Source organism: Aquila chrysaetos, chromosome 16, assembly GCF_900496995.4.
Source record: "Aquila chrysaetos chrysaetos chromosome 16, bAquChr1.4, whole genome shotgun sequence".
Lineage (NCBI taxonomy): Eukaryota > Metazoa > Chordata > Aves > Accipitriformes > Accipitridae > Aquila > Aquila chrysaetos.
Genome location: NC_044019.1, coordinates 9,525,874 through 9,550,890, shown reverse-complemented (window position 1 = coordinate 9,550,890; position 25,017 = coordinate 9,525,874). Strand labels below are relative to the sequence as shown.

At 39.6% G+C, this 25,017-nt stretch overlaps 1 protein-coding gene across 2 annotated transcripts; it reads right to left on the bottom strand.

Annotated features, from left to right (window-relative positions):
* On the bottom strand, positions 1-24,728 carry CHKA (choline kinase alpha). 2 transcript variants are annotated; one of them, XM_030039128.2, is made up of 12 exons: positions 24,156-24,728; positions 19,952-20,063; positions 12,811-12,864; positions 8,467-8,580; positions 7,718-7,851; positions 7,333-7,437; positions 6,902-6,960; positions 5,139-5,226; positions 4,088-4,196; positions 2,630-2,736; positions 2,207-2,288; positions 1-1,419 (listed from the first exon to the last, which is right to left on the bottom strand). In XM_030039128.2, the coding sequence occupies exons 1-12, from the start codon at positions 24,491-24,493 to the stop codon at positions 1,360-1,362; spliced, it is 1,362 nt and encodes a 453-aa protein (XP_029894988.1). In that variant the 5' UTR covers positions 24,494-24,728; the 3' UTR covers positions 1-1,359. The 2 variants fall into 2 exon arrangements, with proteins under 2 accessions (XP_029894988.1, XP_040985125.1); XM_041129191.1 differs by lacking the exon at positions 24,156-24,728 and adding an exon at positions 21,350-22,176.
* Between the last annotated feature and the right edge of the window lie 289 nt (positions 24,729-25,017).

Sequence of the window (25,017 nt, the reverse complement as noted above, 5' to 3'; positions counted from 1 at the left end):
TGTTTTTAAGTGCTTTATATTTATTATAAAGTATTAATAACTCAGTGTATGGAAAATGATTCTCTATACTAGAGAATAAAATGACAGCTTTTACAAGTTATGCTATACAGTACATGAAATGCTGCATTTTTCAGCTGCTTGAAACAGTATTTGCTATACAAGTGAAAAGGGTAGACTTAGAAGTTTATTATTTATAATACAGTGTGTTAGAAAGCACAAACAAATAACATTCAAAACAAACAAGCTCCCAAAAATCTAAAGAAATCTTTAGATGACATGTACACAGATTATACTCAAGTTTCAATATGCACATTATTGTTCCCCCCACAAGACACTCCACTTCACTGGATTGCTGGAACATGATGAAAATTGAAGGTGCAAAAAAAGCACCTCCCAAGCCACATAAGCATTGGATGGGCAGAAAAGCAATTTCCTGAAGTGTTCTCCGCAGTCTTTGGCTCTACTATTTCTTACAGCCATATACTGTGGCAACACAAGAAGAGAGATGGGCTCCAATTACAAGTATTTTCAATGCCAATCCAGTTATCTGGGGAGTTGCTAGAGCAATTCAAGGCACTCTTTCCAGTGCTGCCAGCCCACAGAACCCCCTGTGCAGGACACAGCATTTTAAGAGACAACCAGGCTGGGCTAAAGCATGTTCTTGAAGGGCATGGAATGAACAGTTCAGGACAAACTCCTTCAGAATGCCCAGTTCAAAGTTCATTTGTACTTCACAGGCACACCAGCTTAAGAGAAACATTCACGTATGTGTAGATAACACTTTAAAGCGTACTGCTTCAATGTGTTTAGTTGCTTTATGGTTAAAGTGGTGTAACATATCAGCAGCTTTAAAGATAGTGTTCATGGGGCATGTTGAACCAAATCTCACCGTAAGATTTTAAGCCTACTTCACAGTTTAACAGTTGTCTCCTTCGCTTTTCCTTCTCATTAAGAGGCAGCATCTACAATGAATCATCTTTTACAACTGTTCCACTTACAACATAAACCATAATGCCAACACCCCTCTAGAAAATGTACTCACAGTAACACTGTTTGCTCTGGTACATGTGGTATTGACAGTTAATTGTAAGCTTCTCCCATAATATAAAATATCTTCTAGATCAAAGAGATTTAAAGATATTGCACTGTTGTATTTTACTTTTGCCTCCCAATCTCATTCCAAGTATTTACGAAACTGTAAACAAGTCATTTTTATACAGTCATCAGTACTGTACACCTGTGTTCCAAGGAACTGGAATTCAGTGACACCTTCGTTAGAGATACAGTAGCCTAAGCACAGTGTAAGTTCTGTCCAGCTGCCCTCTTCATACAGTAACCAACAGGCCACTCCTCCCACATTCACACCTTCAGCTTCTTCTTCTGATCAAAGTATGCATCAAATCTGGATAACGCATATTCCTGGAGAAATAAGGGACATTCAGTACTCAATACAATAAACACAGCTGAGTTCTCTTATTTGGGATGGGGAAGCATAATGAAGGTATTAACTGTGCTACCTTCCTAATCCATCATCTGAATGCATTAAATTAGTTCTATTTGGGAAGGATAATCTCTCCAGAGGTGTTCTGGCCTCTTAAAATTTCCTCTAATCTTACTTCCTAACACTATTAGCTGCTACCAGCATGTCAGAAAAAACAGGAGCTAAAAAAGTCAGGATTTCACTAAAAAGGATGGCTTCTGCAACACTTCCTGCAGGATACTCAGTGTACCTGAAAGTTATATCACTTTACAGCACACTAAACATGTACCAAGAGTTAGACTGATCTGTTTATTAAGTACAACAAGCCACCTGGCATCAATATTGTTTCACACTGAATATCAACATAGGCACTTTGACTATTTCCAAATTCCCACTTACTGCATGCTAGCTTCCCTCTTGCACAGGATCTCTTATCACACAAGAACACTTCACTGCAAGGCATCATCCCACTGCAAGGCCTGACACATAAGGCTATAGTCTCTCTACATAACAATGGGAAGAATTTCTGAAGTCTTTACAATCTTTGATGTTCTTTACATTAAGGAAAGAGCACAAACTAGTAACAAATTGATTTTAAGTTCTACTCCACTTAGAAGATATTAGTTGCTGTAAGGGGCCACTTCGTTTACTTTCTGATAATGTACCACAGGTTACTTAATAGAATATACATTTTTAGTTACATGAAACTACGATTCAATAACTTACCAGGTAACCAAACTCAATGGATGAGATCTTTGCTTGTATAATAGACCACAGACCCCAGAAGAAGTGTGATGCAAGGGCAAACCTGAAATTACAAGGCTATGTTTACTGAAATACCCAGCTAAGTCACAACACTTTATTTCAATATCCTGTTAGAATAGTATTCCCTAGGTTGCAGATGTCCACACCTTTTCTTCAAGTATGACATTATAAAAATAATTCCATTAGCTTCCGCATGGAGTAGTATTTTGTTTACTCCACTAATAGTGTATACCACATACCTGAAGTTTACAATGGACAGGTTTTTCTTTTCCATATATAAATAGCTTATAATCTCTCTTAGATGAAGTTTCTCCACCCAGTGAGGTATACAAGTATAGGTATCACAGTGGAAGTTTCAAGGTACAGCTGTGAAAGACAAGTTACCTGTTAACTTCTATCAACACTTCTTCTTCTAGTTTGGACTTCTCTTCATTGCTCAGATTTTCAAAGCCATCATGGAATGCAGACAGGTAACTGGAGATAAAATGAAGCTGGAAGGCAAGTTAGCAGAGTTACAACTCTTCGTCTCAAGACATATTTGCTTCTTTCAGAACTAGGCAGGCCTTTTAATAAGTTGTCATTTATTTTTTCCAAACATCAGCAGTGCTGGAGTTAGCTTTAAGATTAATGGTGGTTCTACTAATTTCTTGGAAGTCTGGTTTAAGAAAAGCCACACATATTAGGACAACAGACAACATTTTGCTACTGTCAACTAATTTCACAGCTGCAGTCCACAACTACTGGACTTTTTGTGGTGGGTAGCTACATGTCACATAGTAAATATTCTATCCTGAATAGCTGTTATGAAGTTTCTATGATTTTAAAGCAAAGGTAGTCAGGATCTGTCCTGATTTCAGCTGGGATAGAGTTAATCATCTTTCTAGTAACCAGTATAGTGTTATGTTTTAGATTTAGTACCAGAATAATGTTGGTAACACACTAATGTTTTCAGTTGTTGTTTAGTAGTGTTTATACTAAGTCAAGGATTTTTCAGCTTCTCATGCCTAACCAGCAAGAAGGCTGGAGGGGCACAAGAAGTTGGGAGGGGACACAGCCAGGACAGCTGACCCAAACTGACCAAAGGGATATTCCATACCACGTGATATCATACCCAGTAGATAAACTGGGGGGGAATTGGCTGGGGGCAGATCGCTGCTCAGGAACTAACTGGGCATCGGTCAGTAAGTGGTGAGCAATTGCATTGTGCATCACTTGTTTTGTATATTCCAATCCTTTTATTCTTATTGTCATTTTATTATTGTTATTATTATAATTATTAGTTTCTTCCTTTCTGTTCTATTAAACCGTTCTTATCTCAACCCATGAGTTTTACCTTTTTTTTCCTGATTCTATCCTCCATCCCACTGGGTGAGGGGGGAGTGAGTGAGCAGCTGTATGGTGCTTAGTTGCCGGCTGGGGCTAAACCATGACAGGATTACAGGAAGTATTATATTTAAGGAAGTCATGGAGGAAAGGTCTTGGTACAGAATCATAGAATAGTTTGGGTTGGAAGGGACCTTAAAGATCATCTAGTTCCAACCCCCCTGCCATGGGCAGGGACACCTTCCACTAGACCAGGTTGTTCAAAGCCCCATCCAACCTGGCCTTGAACACTTCCAAGAATGGGCCATCCACAACCTCTCTGGGCAACCTGTTCCAGTGCCTCACTATCCTCACAGTGAAGAACTTCCTTACATCTAATCAAAGTCTATCCTCTTTGAGTTTAAAGCCATTACCCCTTGTCCTATCACTACATGCCCTTGTATCCAAAACAGAATTGGAAAAGAGTTAAGATTTGAAAGACTGTGGACAATGGCATTTTATTATGTCTTATGTGCTTACCTGTTGCTTCTTTGAAGGATATTTAAGAACACTAGCTTTGAAGAATGGGTATTTCTCATACGTGTAATCATACATCCATTCACAAAAGTGATTTCCAATGTCAAATCCTCTGAAAAAGAGATAAAAGACCAAGTACCTCAATATTTGCATACTAGCAATCTGTTTTTGCTTAAGCAAACCTAAAATCAAGTTTAAAAGCACAAGGCTACTTAGAACTTACTGCAGTTTTGTTAAAGGAGGCAGAGAACTGATGACTAGAATACAACTTTTTTGGAAGTTATTAAAATCAATTAGTAAAGATGGGCAGTTAAAAATGAAAGCTACTAGCTACATGAAAATACTAGGCTTTGCTACCAAGTTTTACACCAACAGAGACAGTTAAAATACTTGAGTATGCACTACATCTCAGCACAAAGTCAGATGCACCTCTAACATTAGCATTGTTGCAGACAAAGAGGTCATACTTGAAGTATTTAACATATCCCACTTTTACATTATTGGAATTCAGGGTTCCATTATGTTCCAGCTATGCTAGCGTTAAATTATCCCAATGACTCCACACACTTAGATCACCCTTAAACACAGGTACTAGATGAATGAGGTAAGAACAGAAAGCATTATGTGTAACCATGCAGTGAAAAAACCTAGGATTATTCTCATCTGCACAAATAAGATAGCCATTTGAAAGGACTGAAGGGAAAAAAAAAAAGCAAAAGCAAACCTGCCCCACATACATACGTACACACACAATCTACCATTCTCCTCATCTTCCCACTTGCTTGCATGCTTTGACATGCAAGCAAGAAGCCACTGTGCATAAACAAGTCCTCTAGTCTGGACAACCAAGGAGCTCCAACAGCTTTGACTCTGCTGTATGCCTATACTCAACACCATCAGGACCAGAGCTGTTTTTCCTAGTTATATTTGCTGTCCATCACTAATAGAGCAGAACACAATTCACTAAAATAGACAGATAATCAGCAGGGCAGTACTTGCTTTCACTGTAGCATGTAGAAAGTAATACACCTTCCTGCTGAATAAAGTGATTTACCGGTAATTATAGCTGCTGTATTCAAAGTCAATGAGCATCAGCTTTTGGTTTTCTGAATTCTCTCTGCCTTCCAGAAGTAAGACATTACCTGAAAATTTTAAGATAATACAGCACATTCAATAAAGTCCCAGGAAAATTACAGAAAAGTAATACTGTATCTTAAGAAACATTGTTCAGATAATCCCAGTTATCCCTTACATCTGCGCAGAACAATGATAGGAAAAGCCAAGTTGCACTGGCTGTATACCAGCTCATTGAAAGTTGAGATATATACTATAAACCTTGTAAAGCTGAAAGCAAGAAAGTTTTCTTCTGTACAGGCAGAGGTAGATTTGTTCTCCCAAGGGTCCTGCTTCTCCAGTGTTTAGCTTGCAGCTAACTCAGGTGACGCTGTCAGCCTTCGCAGCCCTTTCCAAACTGCTTCTTTCCTCAGCTTGAGATCTAAATTATGCAGCTTCTTTCATACTGGCATAGCACTATCATTGATCACACAGCACTTGGGACAGGAATTGCTTTTCAGCAGCCTGAAAGCCAGAGGCTGATCACTTTACTATTTTAATATGCGACACAACCAGTACCCATAGAAAAGCTCAGCCTTTTCCTTTATAACAAGGAGATTGCTTTATCTTTCAATTCACTTTGTCACTACAATTAATCTGAAAGACATCAAGTCTGCCTCTGTCAAGTGCCAACTAGTAAATAAATTCAGACTAATTTCAATGTCTGCAATAGTTTGTCCCCTCTCCACAGGTACATCTGTTCTCCATGCCACACCCTTGCACCAACTGAACAAGCAGTTTTTCACAGACCCCCACCCACTCCCCGCCTTGGAAATTTGGATTCCAAAGCTTGCCCCAGCCTTATCATGCTCTGATTCCTCCAGTACTGCAAGGAGACCTCAGACTCCACCACTATTGAGCTAGCTCTTCAGACCTCAGATCAGTGGCTTTTTCCCCCCTCTGCTGCCTAGCCTTATGTGCCTATCCTCCAGGGCAATCCTCTTCCAGGCCAGTTACTCAGCCTTAGCTAACAAGGCTGGGACTCCTGAGAACAAAACAGCCCTGCATATGGTCCTAGTATAGCATCCTTCCAGCTCAGCCCAGCTTACCCACTGTACAGGTGACAGTGAGCACAAACACAGCATACCCAACACCTTCAGCCCTGCAGTGAGCACAAACACAGCATACCCAACACCTTCAGCCCTGCCTCCTTTTCATCTCTTTAGAGAACTGGCTCAGAAAAATTGTTACTCCCGCCACGACTCCTAGAGAGAGCAGACTAAAAAAAGGTGGATAAGGTTTTCCTAATGTTTCTTACCAAAGCAAGCTGAGAACTGCTGAGTCAAACTACCCTAGTCTCCATTTTTACCACTCACTGTACTTTTTCTGTATCTTTCTTTTAAAAGGACTAAAGTATATCCTACCCTGATAATGTACATTGCAAACAGCTAAGAAAGGTACGGTCTTACCAGAAGACACCCAAGGCTCTCATCATCAACTGACCTGTACTAACAGAGCATGTGTACATGCTTGGCTTAATCCAGTTATGATACCAGACATTCTCTTAATTAGCGTGAAGGGCTGCTGAAGCCAATGCACTTTGCCTTGCAACTGTTGCACACTGGGAGTGCACAGGCTGCTGTTTCAGGTCAGCTGCCAGGGAAAAACCTGGATAATGTGACTACCTCTCAGAAAGCAAACAAGTGACCAGAAAAGGCTTAATACTGCATCATTGAACAAGGTCATGAAATATTAGCAGCTTACCTTCTTGACAGTCATTGTGGCAAAATACAACTGGTGATGAAGTAGCTTCAAGCATAGCTCTGGAAAACAGCAATACAGGATCATGTAAGTAACAAATCACGAAGTTCAGTTCCACCTCCAAGTAAAGAATGGATTTTGTTATAAGGATTTGAAGCGCTATTCATTTCTAGCAAGACCCTATTTTCTCAATTAGGAGCCCAAAATCAGGACAATGAAGTTGGACTTCACTGATCAACAAGTCAGATCAGCAATTGATTGTATCAGTTTGTAGTCATATGAGACTCAGGCTGGTGACAGAACCAAAAACAATCCCCAACTTGTAAAGTAAAATGAATATAGGGTATTATACTGTATAAAGTGTTTGAACAAGTATATACATTCATACTGAAACTGTGCAAATTGGAAGATAGTGGTAGACAAAATAAGCCTACCTTAGATTTTTCATTTCCTGGGGAAGATTGTAACTGAGGAGTTTGTTCAGTTTTCTAGTTCTGGACTCTCTGGTAAATTTAATCCTCAGCACCTGATTTAGATATCTGTTAAATAGAGACAACAGTACAGCATTTGTGACAATAAGTACATTAGTCTTCCCATACTAAGATACCATTTAAACTAAAAATCAAGTTTAAAAAAAAAAAAAGAGTTACTAAAAATGTTACTATTCTTCAAGGTAATTTAAGTTCCTCAAGTAACTATGAAACAGTTTCTGGGTACAGGGAGAGCTTGTGCTCTTAGGCATTCAGGAAGAATGATCTGCTTATCAAAATTATAAAAGGCCACATTTTTCCCTGTACTTTTACGTATTGTGTAACTTACTTTTCCATTGTTCCAAAAAGCCACTTAGGTTCTTTATTAAATGGCATTTTCATGCCATGAAATCTAGCCATCTTCTCAGCTATTTCAGCAGATATGTCAGGTAAGCTTAGTTCTTCAGTACTGAGCTTCCTGCTCTGTAATAAAATACAGTATTCTTAAAATGTTAATTAATTACAAAAGCATGATTAATTACAAACACTAGCATTTGTCTCTATATAGTATAGTATAAAATACTAGCACAGTACTCAAGCAATAGACTTTTTTCATCCCAAATGAACTTACAAAATTGCTGTCTTTGAAAAAGCTGGGTTAGCCAGTCTAGCTTACTTATGACTTAGTCAATTCTCTTCTAGATCAAGACCTGGGGAATATCACATCTCACACTAAGAATATCTTCAAAGCAGATTGGGTATAAATACTTAAGAACATCAAAAGCATCTGCTCTTGTTGCTGTTAAAGGAAAGTGTTACTCCATAGCTGCCAATGCTATGTTTGGTATCTAACAGGCTTTTTATCTTCATTTATTAGTCTCTGCTGAAGAGCTTTTAGATCTCTCTCCCTGGCAAGAGCTATATTTGGGCTCTCCAACACCCACTATAACTGCATCAAATTACAGCTAGCAATTACCACAGGCTGCCAAGTATTCCATTCCCACATCCCTGCTTTTCCAGGCAGTCCAGAGACCTTCTTGTCACGATCAATTAAAACAGCTACCAGCAGCCCACTAACTAATCATGAACAGGACTTACGGGAATGAATTCCTCCAGTCGCCCTTGTGGAAAGATTCCATACAGCTTTGGGCCAAGAGCTCGCTCTGCAAGAATGGCAAACATAACACTTTCCAGAACCATGGCTTCTGCCCCCTACAAAAAAAACAAAAAAACAAAACAAAAAAACACAAAAAAACCCCCAAAAACCCACCAAACAACTTAAAGTGTTAGTTGGTGCTTGCACAGAAATGAATTTAGGTGTGCACAATAGCTAAACTGCTGCAAAGGGAGAAATTTTAGTGTTAGCTTTAAAAAGAAGACTCAACATTTTACTAACCAAAGTTTCTTGACTAATAACAACTCGTACTTAGCATAGAGGCAATACAAATATTTTGCTTTGAAGTTTAAAGCTGGGGAGGAAAATATGTATTACTTAACAGGTACTGTTGGTGGGCCAGGTCAAAGCAAAACTACACAAAAACCAAAACACCCTCTCCTCCCTAACCTGTGGGAACTCTGCAAATTCATTTCCTGAAGGAGTTTATCCTACTGAAGCACAGCACAGGAACTATAAATATTATCCTTGGCTATTTTAACACACTTTGGAACACTGCCTCACAAAAGGACATTTTAACTATGCAAGTGAATGAAGTGAATGACTGAACTAACCAATTTTTCATTTAGAAGAATGACTTAGGATTTGTTTCCATTAAGCACATTTTAGATCTTACCTTTTTTTTTTTAAGGAGACAGAATAATTTAAACTCCTGTTAAGAAGCATGTGTGTGTGAATGAACACTCTTTTCTACCTCCAAACATACCTCAAGTTTCAATAACTTTTCTTCAAGGTTTTCCTTACATCAATAAACTCAGTCCACAACAATCACAAGCAGACAGCTTTTTGACTGTTTAAAAATTAATAGAAATATGAAATACATCTCAAATACAGTTAAAATCACTAAGTATAGCTTTCTTGATGGGTAAGATTAGCTGTAAGTAAACAGAGAAGCCACAGTATAAATCACTACTACTGGCAATTATGTTAACCAGAATCCAGCTGTACTCAAATCCTAGAGGTCTGCTAAGCCTCTGACTACTTTTGAGCAACTCATCTCAGTCTGACCCATGACACTTAAAAGCATAAGAATTAAGAGCACAAAATTAAGAAAGCTCTCAGATATTTCAGACTACAGAGCCTTTTGCATTACTGCAGTCACTGCAGTCTCAGACAGTAAATAACTCACTCTATACAAGTTCCATTCTTGAGTATGCTTCACGCAGTTCCACTGATAAGTTCTTAATACTGGCCCACACCTTATTATTTCAGCAGCTTCAAGAAATTCTGCATTTCATATTGAAGTGTAGGAAAGACTCATGTAACTATGTCCTGAAGCATTAACTTCAATAAAAAGTAAAAGAGTCATCAAGAGTACCAATTGAGAGTTGAAGATGAATGCATATGAATATATATGCATATGAATGTATTGCATCCATGTCCTCCACTGTTTTTCCATCTCAACTCCTCGAAGCAGAACTAATGCACCAAAAATACGTACTTTTAATCATTGCACTTGCCCTCGCCACCACAGATCTGAACTTTTCAGTTCAGTTCTGAAGCCTAATGCCAAGCACCAAAAAAGCAATTAGATACAGGTTACTGAATGTCTACTCCATTAACAGCCGATACTGAATTTGTCTGTGCCTTGTACAACACCAGGGTGTTTTAAAAGTCTGATTACAGCAATCCTGTCAGCTGTTCCCATTAAGATGTCAGTTCCTTGTTTTCACATCTTACTGAAAAAACAACTCATGATACTTGGATAACAGCAAGTGCCAAAGAAATGTTCTTCATTAAGATGTCCCTTAATGCATCAGAAGTGACAACCAGAAATAGTGAAATTTCCAATTACTCAACAGTGTACTTCTGGGTTACTTCTGCCACATGTCTGCCTAGCCCTAGTCCTTTAAGACATGCTTAAAAATTTAGAACCTTCAGATAACCCACAACTACACAACTGCAAGTTTGTAAACTTCTGTGACAGCACTGTTAACAAGGATGGCTGCATCTCTCCATGAAAGGTCTACTTCAAGATTAAAGTTACAGGCAAATATTATCTAAAAGCAGCAGCATAAGAATATTCAAGTTTGAATGCTCTGGTGCCCAACTCTTAAAAGACAAAAAAGTTTAGAGCACCAAAAGAACTTCCTCTACTGTAACAGAATGGTCACTTGAGAACAAGTCCAATGAAAGCTCTGGAAGAATACCATCTATGGATCTCAGGCACAAAGGCTTCTCCTTCATAATACCTGATGGACCTTTTAGCAAGTCTCCACTCCACACACTACTGTCAAGTATAGGTGTGGAAATAAACTACTAAAGGACATTAGAAAATTCTATATCTTACTTCATATGGATACAGAACAAATCTAAGTAACCCTTCAGTTAAATGTTCACCTGATGACTTTTTTAAAGCATCAAGCATTTACTTAAGTAAATTACATATCTCAATGCCTTCAAATACTTTGCAATATACTTATACTGCCAAAACAGCCACCTGTTGTTTTAAGCTCTGAAGCTCTCAATTTTCATCAGTTTCAAACAGATGTAACCATGAGCACTTGTATTTAAAACAAGCTTCTGGAGATGATTTGACCACTCACACTTTTAAACAAATACTTAGAGCTGAATGTTGCATTTCAAAACTAAGAGTTACAAACACTGTTTACAAAACTTTTCCAGCATGCAACTCCCATTCAGGCAAGGAGAGATCAAAAGCCTTTCTATACTTCAGCTAGAACTGAGGCTTCTTCTGCTTTATTCTTGCTTCAACAAAAAGCTCACTATAAAATACATGAAACTAGTATTTTGAGGAAAATTACCACTAACTATAGCAAAACCAAGGCAAAACATAGATAATCCCAGTTAAAATACCTTATGAGCTGACTATCCCATCTCTAGTCACAGTCATCAAACACCAGGCAGCTCAGAACAGCTACAATGCTTTTGCTAGTGATCCAGAACATTTCTGGATTACCCAGAGGTTTTTCTTCTCTCCAAAGGATGACATTAACTCCTTTGTTCAAGCCTACCTACAATTTTTACCTAGACTCAAGAAAATTAACAAATCCATCCCGACAGGAATTCTCAAGTACACCGATCCAACAGTGAAGTTCCAGCACTATGAGATTAATAGCAGAAAACAATAACCTACCAGCACAGAATCACTGTTTTCAGGCAACAAACAAAGACAGTTCTGAAGATCAAAACCTTGCTTCCTGAACTGCAAAACTTGTATGAGCTGTTGGCACCAGGGTGGGGCTTGTTTGGATTTTTGTTTTCTTTCATAACTTTAGGATTATTTTTTTTTTTACTGGATTGGGGCAGGGCAGAAATCAAGCCACCTCCATTTTTAATCTCTGAAGAAAACTGAGGAATCAAACCAGTACATTTTTCAGTTCAGTCTTGGTTCAACTGATTGAAGCTGTTCCAGTGAACTTAACTGAAAGTTCAACAAAACTTCAAAGGCAGTCATTCAACAACAAAAATTTTAAAACCAGTTTCAACTCACTAGAAAAAAAAAAAAATCAAATGCTTGAACTGTTTCAGATGGCATTCCCAGAAGGCAGAAAATAAAAGGGAAGAAAAGCAGCACTTATCAAACAAGTAAGATGTACTTTTCCCTAGTAACTGCCAAAACCATTACAGAGCTGAAAAACGATAGTACATAACAAGCAAAGCATCTGGTTAACATGCTGCAATGTTATCCCTTATTGGAAAAAAATACTGCCAGGGTAGAAATCTAGATTACCAAATTCTGTTTAGATGACTATGAAAAATTACACTCAGCTAAACATTATGCTGCATGAGCAGAAATGGTTCCAAATGCAAGAACTTTAAAGTATGCAGAACACAGGGATCCAAGCACAATGCTATCAGAGACATTTCATATTCAAGAGGAAGTTCTCTCCAGCTCCATATACTTATACATATACTCCATATACTCTTTCCTCAGAAGAGTCCATCAATGTATTATAAAATAGGGATTAGGTAAAGCAAAGTACTGATCTTCCTCTACTAAAGAAAGAGCAGCCTAGTATTAGAAATAGTGGTACTGATACCAATGTTAGAAATTGTAAGAAACCATTTAGGGTTGTTTCTTGTTAATATAGAATGCTTCAATCTTTCCAAACTATGTACAGACACTCACATTATAGTGTTACTCCTATGAGCAAATATGATCTCTTTTCTTCATTACTGTTTACAGTTTCTGGAAACACACCCCAGACACCAGTTGGAATAACTACTAGTTTAGAACAAGGAGGATCACTACATTTCTTTATCATCTATAAAATTCTGTGAAATAAGCAAACTTAATTACTCACTTGCAAGTCATTTTCCTTCTGAGACTGTACAGACTCTCCTTTATTACAGGACCTCTATGAATAAGAAAAAGCAAACACAATGAGAAGATGAAATTTAACATGATTAACCTGCAACCACCAGAACAAAGGGAGTAGAAGTGCCAGCTACAATTAACTAGATGTTTCAACACTGTCTTGATCTGACAGCTACAGCACTAGCATCCATCTGACCTCTGACCACCACACTACTTCAAGAATTCCAAAATCTTTCAAAAGGATGTGCCACTGAGACCAAGCTACTCCTGTAAATAGCCTGAGAGCTGATTTTCAGGTATGTTTTTATTGTTTTCCAGTACTTCAAAACAAGATTTCAATGTATCATAAGCTTAGAGGAACATTTTTAATTAAGAGAAAATTAAGTCCCTCTACATGACATCTGGGATAGTATTCTTCTTGCAGTTAAAGCACTTAAGAGACATTACAGAGATTACGTAAAAGCCTTAGAAGGACTATTAGAATAGGCTTGTTACAAAACTTGCAAAGCAGTTGCTTTTTTCTATTACCTTATTTTCCAAATTTCTTGTGACTAGAATTTCCTTATTTACAGTATGCTGTCTTAGGTTATATGTACAATGTACCACCGGCTGTGCAAATCCAAGATTTTTCTTCAAATGAACTGCTCATGTAAGCTAAAGATGTCTCAATAAGAACTGCAGTATACTAGCAAAACTTTAACGAATTCCATGCATAATGTATTGTGCTAGGATTGTTAACAGTCATTATAAAGCAGTTTCAGAGTATCAAACCATACCCTCCTCAGCAACTGAACCCTCAATGGCACATGCTTTTAATAGAGCTGCACATTTAAAATTCAAGATGTAATAAAAACCTTGTCCTTTAAAGGCTTGAAGGTAAGGAGAAGAGAAAGCAAATATTTGCTTAGAATTAGCGACAGGTTGTGGCTGCTATTTATGTTGCAATTCCACTGCTGACTGTTTAAACCAGACTAGCTTTAGAGGCCCATAAAGGTAGCCTGCATCTCCACCTTCTGAACAAAAACATTTGATTCATAGGACCGTATGCATACCTTTCTGTTCCAAAGCTCTAACATGTCCAAAACAAGGGTGGAAATATGAACTTAATGGAATACAGTTAAGCAACACCAGCTGCCTTAAGCACAATACAACAAGCTAATGATTTACACAAGCTATGCAGTTACAGTATTTCAGAAGCTACAGAAGAAGTATAGTTAACATGAATCGATGGTCTTTCAGCAAGTACTTCCCATTCCACTAGGATAAGTTTAAAACAAAACAATATGAAAACTACTATTAGTTTATATTCCTTTCAAGGAAATGAATAAAGTCAAAACATATTCACTAAAGCTAAATGCGCAACTACTCAATAGTATTAAAGTCATTTACAGAGGGTTTCTCTGAACAAGCATGTCCTACATCAATACCACTCTTGCATCTTACAGATTTTTCTTGAACAGTCAGAAAGTTACTCACCATCCAGGAGTCTTTCCTGATTAATGGTGCTCTCAGAATGGTTCAGTTCATCAGAAGGTAAGCAGATTAGGCTTTTCCCTAGAACCTGAACTGGCATCCACTTTCCAGAAGTCATACTGCATAAAGAGCTAGCCAGTTCTAAGAGTCCACCTCAAATTAGTGTTGGAGATAGCCTAATGGCATCTACTGTGCCATTAGAAAGAGACAGTTAGGGATGTGTATTGCAGAGTCATCAGAAAAGGAGACTTCTGCGGCATCCCTTCCTCTTTTCTGTTCCCTCAGCATGGAGCATTAGTGTCCACAGGAGAATGAATACAAAGTAATTTGTAAATAACTTGCAAACATGAATGGGAGCTTGGAGAGGATCAGTCTTCACAAGTGGCCATGTACTCAGCCTAGAATTAGAAAAGTCTCCAGTACACATGGTCAAGGAGAATGAAGTAAGCAGGATGCAGTTTTATGCAACGGAAGTTTAAGAGTTTAAGTCTAAGAGTTTAACAGATGTTAAGGTAGTAGGATTTTGATTGTTTTCTGACTGCACAATTGCCTACGAGAACAGTGGTTCAAAGCAAAACATCTCATATCATGAAGTATTTCATCTACATGTTTAGCTCATGTGTTCTTGGCTAAACCAATCAAAACTTCAGTTCTTCCATAAACTCTAATAGCTCACTCCAACTTATGTCCAATTCTGGGAGCTATTTACTTCAACAGCAATGAGGAGATTTTAATTACCCCAATAAGAGAATGACTGAATAACTGGAGGTTTTTAATCACTCTATATGGAAATATTAGCATGTGTTCTACATCTTTACGATTTCTTTAAATATTTGTTCAGTGCTTCTTTTATTGTGGGAAGTTTTATTCTCAAAGCAGATTAAGAATGCTCACTACAATTTTAGTAAGGGAGGACAGCTATATGCATAGAGACAACAGAAGTTGTTACAGAGTCTACTTTGTGATCATGTAAAATGATTTTAAGGCAGGAAGCTTCAGGTATGAGATGAAAGTCCTACAATGGGAGACATTGCACATTATCCAATCTGTGATCTAAAGATGACTAGACAGTGTTTATATATCTGGCAGTTTGGCACAGAGAATTGAGTTCTTCATCATTTTCTCTCCAATGCCCCAAATTTCTTTATTTCTCTTGTAACTGGAAGATGAACTCTGTATCAAAAAATCCCAAATGATGCTTGACAGAAGAATTCTGTCTAGAGAAGGAACTTGCAACTTTTTTTCCCCCCAAATAAGCCTTAGCTCTGCTCACAAATTTAAATCTTGCATTATAACTCCATTTTTCTGACTTTACTCAGCTTTAGTAGTTTTCAAGACTTCAAGGTACTGCAATACTTTGATTTAGACAAATCCCTAGGAATTCAAATCCCAAGGAATTACAACATTACAAGGAACTGCCTCAGAGGTTAGAGGCAACCTATGCAGGGGAAACTTTTCTTAATTCTAGAAGCTGTTGGAAGACATCGATTTGAACTTCAGCATATGGGAACACAAACAGTTTTAGATTCAGCAATAACTGTTTCTGCTTCTAAGAATCTGCCATTGATCACTGATCCCTGCCAGACCTGAAGGAACTAACTTGCTGAAGTCCTAGAATCTAGCATGTGAAGAATAATTCCCAGTTCAAGCCCTACAAAAGCCACAAAGACATCTCTAATCCTCTTCATTTCAAGTTACCATTCTCTTATGAGGGAGCAGAGGAAAGGAAGGGGCAGAATTTGATTTTTTGTTATTGCTGTAAACATTCAGATGCACAGACAGTAGCTGGTGCTCCTTAAGCCTTATTTTTAAACAATGAAATCCATTACTAAAGAAAATGAAAGCTGTAGAGAATGCTCCAACTTCAGAGATCTCATACTATACCGTGAATCGTGTCTGTCACCTGGAAACCAGAGTGCTCTAGGCACGATCGCATGGGCAAGCCTGCAGCAGAGAACACATGCATATACAACTAAAGTGGTACATTACCCCCAGAATACCCTTAACTCCACCCAACACAAATATATCCCCATAAGAGGTGCTTGGTTTCTTTCAAGCCGTCTGCCAGTGCCAGGGATTTGTAGTTACTCCATGCTACAAACAGACATGGACACCAACAACCACAGAAGACGTTGATAATTACAGTTACACAGCAGTCTGCATTTTATTTAGTTACAAAAAATAAAAGGCAGCAAGGCAGGTATGGAAAAAGATTTACCACAGAACTGTGGCAACCATTTATACTTATTTTGCGTCTGCTCACATAGAAATCGAGAGACTAGAGAGGAACATTAGGTATACGGGTTTGGTTTTCCTCATCTATATACAAGATTTTGTTTTGGCTGTTGCAAAGTAACAGAGGCCCAGTGAATCAGAGTTCAAGGTTCTTTTGACACATGTAAAAGAATGGGAATCAATCCCCAAGTTACCTTTTGATAGGTGAACTTCAAAGAAATTCACCTTAATTTGAGCTTCTTTTTTGTTAATGCTATCTTATGTTGAAATCCTATCAGCATTTCTAAGATGTGGGAAGTTTTGGTTGTCTGAATTTAAGTAGAAACACTACAGTTATCTGCATATGAAATCCAGTCTTAGAGGCTGGACATTAAATGGCACATTGTTGGAGAACCTTTTGTTTCAGTTGTTTTAACACTGATATAGTCAACAGTTAAAGGTATTTTGTCATGAGGATGTTTTACTTTCAATGCTCCCCTTTACATTTAGCAACTAAGCTGGAGCAAGTGTAAGTGAAGCAGAGTAAGGCATTTCCCTTTTTTCAATGTAGAACATATCTGCATTGTGCCTCAAACATTTGAGTTTTAATGTGGTTAGTACTTTAACCTGTCACAAGCACAAATACTCGTCTTAAAAAAAAGTTCTGCTCAAGGATATACTCAAGAGAAGTCCTTGATTTTTAAACATCCATGCCAGTGCGACCATTCATAATAATGGCCGAGCCAGCTCAGTTCATCTCCCCCAACTCCCCCCAAAACAGTCATGCACACAAAAAATTGGCTTAAACATATCAGCTATGACAGAGGAAGGCACAAAGCCTTCCCTGTGTGGCAGCTTTAGCCAACTGGCATGGTTTATATAGGATGAGTTTCATGTACTGACATTTGTGTCTTCCAAGATTCATAATAAGCAAACTGGGGCTATTTTCAAACTGCAAAAAAGGTTCCTTTAAAAGGTGGCTCAAAGAATTATGGTGCCAGTATCATTCATTCTTAAGTTAGTATCATGTATCTATTTTTCACTTCTCTTCAAAATTTTAAAACTTAACCATGTGTACATAAAACAATTTGGTGCAGATTGCTATAGATCTATAGTATTTACAGTAAAGGAATAAGAAGAGCGGATATCACTGTTTTGTGCTCCAATTTCAACAGAAAGTAAAATGGACAAGAGTTAAAACATGCTACAAAGGCTCAAACAAACAAGTGGTAACTACTAATACCCAGTGGCAGTTACAATCAGGTCATTAAGAATTAAGTCATGATTTTAGCATAAGGTCTCAAAACTCAACTTACTTAAGCAGTGTTCCTTAATTTCTACAGGGCTTTAAACTTAAGCAACATTACTAAAAAATATCAAATTACTCCCTCTTAACAGGCTTGTCAGAAGATTCTGCTTATGCCACCCAGAAATTCATAAAAATCCTAAGTGAGGTTTTCAAAATACCCCAATAAAACAGTTTGCTTATATTTTAACTTGCATTTAAGGTAGAGGGGCTGGAAGAGACAAATGTTTGTCGACAAAACTTGTGAACCTCAATGCAATCTGAAAGTTTTACCTTGGGACTTTCTCTGCTTACTTAACCTTTAGTGAACTGCACCAACAAGAGCAGTCATTTCACTGCCACTACGGAAATAAAGGAAGTTAGACATCTCAAAAGATCCTTCAACACCAAGAGTAGAAAGGTTAGAAAGTTATGAACACACCTTCAATTTTCAAAGTGAATTATTTCTGATTTTAGAGCCCAAAATTTTACTTTGATTTCTTCAGTAGATAGGGGCACAGAAAAGGCAAGTTAAAAAAAAGTCCTGAGGGAAGAGGAGGGCAACCAAGTTCTAGAGTCTACTTTATTTTTCCTTTGAAATACAAGGGAAAGGCCACATTTCTTCACAGCTCTTGGGCAACGGAAGCTCTACCACTACAGCAGTTTTACAGCCCATGTTCCTACTCAAGCCTTCTACATATTAAGTCAGCATTGCATTAAAGCCATTAATAATTCTGAAAAAAATTCTTAGCATCAACCCTAGGAGTCATTTTGAAAACAGTTTCTCACCAGTTTTTTCACTTTGATTTTGGTTTCTCTTAAACTAAAGGAAAGACTATTTAAGCTTGAATTGATGAATTTCTACACACTTTTCTTGTTTAACAGTTCAACTTTCCCAACACACATACAGTGGTGTAGCCAAGCATTTCATGCTATTTCAAACCACTGGAATCTTTTACATATTTCTGGTAAAGTTTGCTACTATGGGAAAGTTAATACCTCATGAAGTATAATAAAAAGAACACTTTAAAGCCAGTTAAGTGACAGTATCCAATGAGATTCTTAATGGTAAGTTTGGTCAAGGCAGCAGAAGCAGGAAGAATGGGCTGAAATTTCAGGAACAGTCAATCTCCTGCAGATATCAGATCAGTTGTTCAAAGCAAGTGACTGAGTACTGAAAAATATCAAATTAATGGATAATAAAACCATAGTCAAATAGAAACAATTGCCAACACCCAAATGTAATTTTATGAAGCTACAATTTTTCATAAGGTTAAACACTTATGATTATTTATTTACAATATAATCAAGTATCTAGCAGAGATGGGTAAGAGAAGATCTGCTGTACAGTCCTTCGGTAATAGCCTGTAAGCTTTAGAAGAGATCACCTTTACAAAATATTCTTGATTTTAAACCTTACAATTTTAAACAGATTTGCCAACCACTTCTCTTAAGGTTTAACAAATTTCAGTGCTATTTACATTTTACTAACCAAATAAAAGAGAAGTAACATTAGAAGAGTTCGACAAACATCTGGCTAAGCTTCTATGCCAGCTACAAGGCATATCACACATTTAGGAAAGCATGTTTTGGAATGAGATGGCTTTTTTTTTTTTCCATTTTGTGCTTCATTTTTATTCTAACACTATAGATCAAGTTTTCCAGCAACACAATTACCCTCGAGATCTAATAAAATGCTTGAGCACTGTACAAGTTTGACAAAACCTTCAACTTTAATCTCCGAGATTCGTAAGTAATACCAAGGTTAAAATTAAGCAGTTTAGTCTCTTGCAATCTTGCTAGTTATGCCAAAGTCCTACATACTGTACAGAAGCAAACTTTAGTAATTTTTCTGAAACACCACAGTCCAAACTTAATACCATAAACAAAACATTACTGATCAAATGGACAGCAAGTGAGCCTTCAGCTGATATACGCCAGTCAGGATCTGTACAGAAAGGAGTGTAAGTTCTAGACAATAACAAACTATAAAGAAAACTGCTTTAAGCTAACAATCTAGCCTGCTACCACTAAAACACATTCCCAAAAGGATAAAGCAGCACACACTTGCAGTGTGTCACAAATGAAGATCTCCAAACATACTACAATTAAGCTACAGAAACCCTCCCACTCCCAAAGCACTCTACGTACTCACCATCTGCAGGATTGCACCATATAAGCGCAGGAGAACTTTCCGTGGTTCATCTGCAAGTGTCTCAATGGTATCAGGTAGTGAGCACTGAAACAGCATGTTGCTGAGGCCACCTCTATCAAGAGAAAGGTAAGTTTATCAGCTAACTTGGATGAGCATACATGTTTTGTTTTCTACAAATTAGAGGCGCACTAATCATCCTTAGTATGATTAACTGATCTATGCTAACATGAGCAGATTTTCCAACAGTACTAATAACCCATAACATATAAGGCTTCAATAAAAAAAAAATTGGCACTTCCATGCTTCTTAATATTTAGTTCACCATCAAGATCTATTGATCCAAATTACAGCTCAAGGTATGAACAAACTAATGTAAATGCAACAAGCAACCAAGACAAGACATAGACTTCTGTTAACTATTTTCAGGACTTCTAGAAAGTGATGCTGGAGACTTGCCAGATATATTTGGTTGCAGAAACAAGCAATAAGACAGCAGAATAAGCTTAAAAACATGCAGTGAGTCTAAACCCCTTAGTTTGAATTAAGAGCTTGTATTGCTGGGATGGAAGCTACAAAGATTAGCTACAAAGATTTAACCTGAGTACCTATGCTACAGCATCACTGATGAAGGTCTTACTTATGCTATCATTCTTAGGGACTCGTTTTCAATTTTGAAATTTGCAATTAAAGCCCTTCTTTGTTTTAAAAAAATTGCTCGTGTATTTGTCAAAACTAAAGTCACCCTCAGAATCTTATCAGGTAAGACAAACTAGGGAGTCCTGTGCTTCAACCATTCAGGGGTTATACAAGCATGCTGGCATTTCATATAACTACAGTTTTACAAGAGTGTTCTTACAGGAAAAAGTGACAGCATTTGTTTTCTACAGGTTTATCTAGCTAGGTAGTTACTACATTAGAGAAGATGTTTCTTGATTTCTAGTAGCCCACTAAGAACACCAGTCTACTCAACCCACATTTTCTTTACTACATTGTCTTTCTGCACCCTCTTCATTATCAATATGTTCATTAAGAGGTTTTCAAATTTCCCTTCTGCAATAGATTTCCCTATTACTTCTTCCTCTACTGTAAAAGGAAAGAGTACTGAAACTTCTGGTTTACTTGCAAAAGAGAAATGCAAATCAGCTCTACTGAAAAAGCTTGTCTGTCTGGCCGCTAAAGAAAGAACTTTTAAAAACAGATACAATCCAAATATGGTAGCTAACAGTAAAGGGATGAGGTAGCACAGATTTTAAAATAAGTTATTTTACTTGTAGCATGCTACATAGCTTACTGCAGTAACTCTAGAATTTAGGTAGTAGTAGCTCTGTCACGTTGTGATTTCCTTCACAAAATAATGCAGTTTTTCATAACACCCGAAACATAAGTATTTAACATTACCTTGCAGTGAGCTTTGATTCCAGGAACCCATGGCAGATCCAAAATGCAGTGGCTAAAATGCAGCTCTTTGTTCTAACCTTACACACCTCTCAATGCTTTTCCAAATATTTTTCTGGGTTCTCTTACAACTCAGTGGGGAAGTAGTAAAGACTTTCTGGAGAAAAAGGCTATCGAGAAGTAGATGACCTGTATGTATTTACTGGGAGATGATACAGAGAAGAAGGGCTGGACTATGTATCCAAAGTCAACAATTGAGAAGGAAAAAAGAAATCTCAAGAATATAGGCTAAAACAGCAGTTGCACAATACACTCAAGAAAAGACAGAAGAGAACCAGGTGGCTTGGCAGGCATCCAAAAAAGGATGTTTAGAGACAAGAGATATGAACTAACTTTGAACCATGAAGGTGAGCAGGTAGAAAAAACAGACAGATGGAAAGGGTATCAAGTGAAGAGCAAAGCCAGACTATTCAGATGCAATCAGAACATTGGTTAGTTATACCAACTACATTCCTGGCTTCATTTAAACTGTGCTAGACAGGTTTTTTTTGAAAAACACTTGCCACCTTTTCTAAGACTCCGATGTAGACTTTGGTGAAAATATCAATACTAAAATACAAGACCTAAACACATTGAAAACCACTTCACAAAAAATACCAGACTAGAGCTCAAAATCCTGTACAAACAGTTATTTAAACACATGCTCAGCCTGCATACAGTGCATGAAACCCCAGAGACTCTTCTTTTTTTATGCCACTCCAGCCAAACAGGAGTGTCTTACTGAGGCTGAACTCCATTAAACAGAAATTTCACTATAGTTTGTGCACTTAAGACTTCAAAAGTTACCTCTAATCAAGGAAATCCACACAGGAGTCTAATAAAAGGTATTGTTCTCCTGAAAGGTCAGTAGACTCAGCAGCTTGTTTAAGGGTCAAAAGGGCATATCTCAACTCTTATACAGATAAAGCTACCAGTTAGTCTACTGCTACAAATGACTTAAAGGTAAGCCCTTCCAAAAGGGTCACCTATTTTCAAAGCTTTCCATAGCTTTCCCCAAATCACAGCCATAGCAGTTAGATGTGCTTATATACTTGCATTCTGATTAGATGCAAATCTATTTCTTTGCTCTCAAACAGTAAGGACCAGACCCCTTCATCTGATGATACCAACTACCTAACAGCTGTTCATGAACACAATTTGCATTAATGTAGTCAAAATGGCAATGCCGACAAACATACTGGAGAATGCACACCGCATGCTTGACTTTTGCGAGACTAGAATCAGCAAACCACTATGATGCTGCATTTGCATTCTCCATAGTTAAGAAAGGTGAGAAGACTTTTGCCAAAATAAATGCAACTGCGAATTAGCATGGTTTTACACATTTTTTTTTTTAAGTTTCAGCCCATCCTCTCTTCCTCACAATCTGGAAACATCAAACCATTTTGAAGTGGTATCTCAGAGGGGAAATTTCCAAGAAATGCAAGAGTAACTGTGCTAAAACCTAAGGCTTTGGAAAATAAGTACCAAAGTCAGCAGTACACACTAATAGGGATGATAACAGAATTAAGCAAGTCAGATTACAGACAACTTATCAGACTAGTCTACTGTCTAGGAACAGTATCAGTCTTCTGAAAATTCTCACCCTTCATAAACTTATTATGTTCATGTCATAATGACAAGAAATCTAAAAATACAAATACTATCTGCACTGGCTTTCAGTGACTTGCTCATTTTCTATAAGGCTTTTAAAATACATTTAGAAATGAGTCTGATGGGGTTTGATCATACTTTTATATATCAGAGCTTTTTCAACAGTTTATGCTCTCTTAGCTAACTGGGGGAAGATCTGCATGTATTTTGTGTTATCAATGAAGGTATAAACTCTAGGAAAGCAAACTCAGGGCTCAAGGGGAGAAGCTGGCAACCATATCCTTTGAAACTGTATGTGACTCCACATTTGATCAGGTAGAACGATCAAGCACTAAGACACTAAATCTGTAAAAATGAAACTCAGAGCTAAGACACTGGCTTAACTAGCATTCAGGACTGATACAAGAGATAGACTACTTAATTCGGCAAAGAAGGCCAGGACCTCAAACGCATTACATATGGCTTCTAGAACATCCCCAATTTACATATTTCTGCTGCCAAGGCGCTGAGTCACAAGTACTTGTTACTATATATGCCAAAAGATGATTCACATCATTGATACACCGCATCTACCTGCTAACTTCTGAACTTCGGAAGGGTCAGGGCCACGCCAAAAAAGGCACCTTTTTTTTTTTTTTTTTTTTTCCCCCCTCCGGAGGGAGCTCCGCACTCGGTGCAGCCGCTTCTACCGGCTCCATCACTTCTACCGTCAAGGTCGGGGGCCCCTCCCCGGCTCAGGGCCCAGGCGCTGCCGCCGCGCTGCAGCACCAGCCACCTCGCACCACCACCCTCTCCTGGGCTGGGGGGGCGGGTTGGCACAAGGAACCCAGCGCCTCCCCCCGGGCGAGACTCCCGGCGCCGGGGGGCCCCGCCGACAGTCGCAACGCCCCCGCCGCCGGTCGGTGCGCGGAGCGGGGGGCACCCGCGGCGGCCCTGAGCGAAGGCGGGAGGCGGATGCGCAGTAGCTCCCCACCCGACAGCGAGCCTGCTCTCCTCCGCCCAGAAGAGCAAATATAGGAAGGGGTTTTTTCTTACAAAAAGAAAAAAAAAGAGGAAGTAAAAGAGGGAGACGCTCATCTCCCGCACCTCCTGCGTCAGGAAGCGGCTGGGACTCCCAGCGACCCACCGACCCCGCCCCCCCCCCCCCAGCGCTGACCTGATGGGGTTGATGCGCAGCTGCTCCTCCCGCAGCCCCCGCCAGGCCCCCGGCAGGAACTCCTTACACCACAGATACGCCCTGCGCCGCGTTCGGGGGTCGAGCGGCGGCTCCTCCTCAGGCGGCGGCGGCGGCAGCAGCAGCGCGGAGGGCGGGGTCGTGGCGCCCCCGCCTCTGCCCGCCGCGACTGGGTCTTTCCCCTCGGGGTCGGCGTGAGCCAGCGGCGAGGGGGGCTGCCCGGCGGCAGGGAGGACGCCGCCGCCCCCGCCGGAGCTGCAGCCGAGGAGGAGCCCCAGCGGGGAAGGGTCGGTCTCGCCGTTACAGAACTTGGTCTTCATCGCGTGAGGCGGGAGGGCGGCGGCGGGGCGGGGGCGCGGCGGCCGTTGGGGCGAAGAGCGGGCGGGCGGGCGCGACAGCTCGCGCGCTCTGGCGCCCTCACCTCGCGGGCGTCCTTCCACGGGCAGCGCGAGCGGCGAGTGAGCCGCGCGCTCGCTCCCGGCCCCCCCTTTTATAGGCAGCTCGGCACGCGGGCCCGCTCGCCTCACGCTTTTTTTCCTCCGTCCTGATTGGCTCCCGGCTTTCGGCTCCGTCCTGGAGCGGGGAGGGGAGAAAGAAGTTGCCAGCGGGCGCGAGGCGGGCGCGCGCCTTCTCCCGGCTCCCGGAGCGCCCGGCGATTGGTGCGCGAGGGAGCACGAGGCTCTCGCTCGCGCCGCTGCGGCCGCCCCCTGTGCGCGAGGGGCGGGCAGGGAGCACGCCGATTGGCCGTCCCCCAGTTGTCCCGGTGACCGGCGCGCGCAGCTCGGGGCGGGGGGGGCGCCGCGGCAGGTGACCCCTCCCCCCTGCTCCTCACAGCGGTGGCGGC

Excerpts from the sequence above, each read along its gene's own strand:
- CHKA (XM_030039128.2), bottom strand. The coding sequence starts at position 24,493 with ATGAAGACCAAGTTCTGTAACGGCGAGACCGACCCTTCCCCGCTGGGG. Across the intron at positions 12,865-19,951 it reads ATGGTGCAATCCTGCAGATG|AGGTCCTGTAATAAAGGAGA; the intron begins GTGAGTACGTAG and ends TCTTATTCATAG. Across the intron at positions 2,737-4,087 it reads ATCCTTCAAAGAAGCAACAG|CTTCATTTTATCTCCAGTTA; the intron begins GTAAGCACATAA and ends CTTGCCTTCCAG.